The sequence below is a fragment of the Alligator sinensis genome, unplaced genomic scaffold (assembly GCF_000455745.1).
Source record: "Alligator sinensis unplaced genomic scaffold, ASM45574v1 scaffold284_1, whole genome shotgun sequence".
Lineage (NCBI taxonomy): Eukaryota > Metazoa > Chordata > Crocodylia > Alligatoridae > Alligator > Alligator sinensis.
The window spans coordinates 1,095,234-1,096,149 of record NW_005842105.1 but is presented as its reverse complement, the minus strand read 5'-3'; the positions used below and the strand labels follow the sequence as shown (position 1 = coordinate 1,096,149).

At 66.0% G+C, this 916-nt stretch overlaps 1 protein-coding gene across 1 annotated transcript in view; it reads left to right on the top strand.

The window, feature by feature from the left end:
• The first annotated feature begins 747 nt into the window (after positions 1–747).
• SCCPDH (saccharopine dehydrogenase (putative)) overlaps positions 748–916 on the top strand; it is a 26,054-nt gene continuing 25,885 nt past the window's right edge. The window contains exon 1 of the mRNA XM_014520323.2: positions 748–916. This exon is cut by the window's right edge and continues 284 nt beyond it. Within this exon, the coding sequence (XP_014375809.2) occupies positions 838–916 (79 nt within the window). The 5' untranslated portion in view covers positions 748–837.

The following is a 916-nucleotide window of genomic DNA, read 5'->3' as shown; positions in this document are numbered from 1 at the left end:
GTGGTTCCATGCTGGGCGATTGGCTGCTGGGGGACCCCTCTCCCGGGGGCCATCTGGTGCCCCTCCAGACTTGGGAGGCACCAGACCAGTTGAGACCCCCCTCCCACCCTGATGCTGCCGCCTGTGGGGAGTGGAGCTGCTGCTAGGAAGCTGCCACTGTGGTGGCAAGGCCGGCAGAGGGGAGGCAAAGGGAAGAGGGGTGGATGGGGCCATTCGTGCTGTTGCCACAGAGGGAAGGACCAGCCCCCCAGCAGCTCAGGGCCCTGATCCTGATCCTGGCTCCCCCTGCACCAGCAAGCAGCTGGAAACCCCCTCAGCTGACTGGTTCCCAGCAGGGGCCCAGGCCACACATGAAATTCATGGCAGTATAAGACCCAGTCGCTGAGTTGTTCCACCTATTTTATGGAACGACTTGGCGGCTTACGCCTCATTTGACAGCCATTCACTGCTTCGGCGCACAGTGGGGGTCACAGCGCACTATCAGGGGCCCGGCGCTCTAAGTGTAACACGTACCAGGGACCCAGGGAGCTCCCCACTGCGGCTGCTGTGGGTTGCAAGGTTGCCCCCACTGCTCCTTTTGGCTGGCTCCGAGGCAACCCTGCAAGTCCCAACCCCACTAGGCCTGTAGTGTTTGGGGGAAGACCTCTACTGCGCAAAAGCCGCCCGCCCAAGGCTGAGGCGGCTACAGCCCCACCCCGCGAGATCGGGCTCGGGCGGGGCGGGGCGGGGCAGAGCGGACACGTGACCCCTGCGTGCCCCCTCCCCCCGACAAGTGGCGCAGCAGTTGGCGCTGGGTGTGGTGGCTGCAGTCGCTGCGTCCCATCCTGCGCTGGCGCCATGGCGACTCCGCGGCCCTACGCTCTCGCCGTGTTCGGGGCCTCGGGCTTCACAGGCCAGGTCGTGGCCGAGGAGGGGG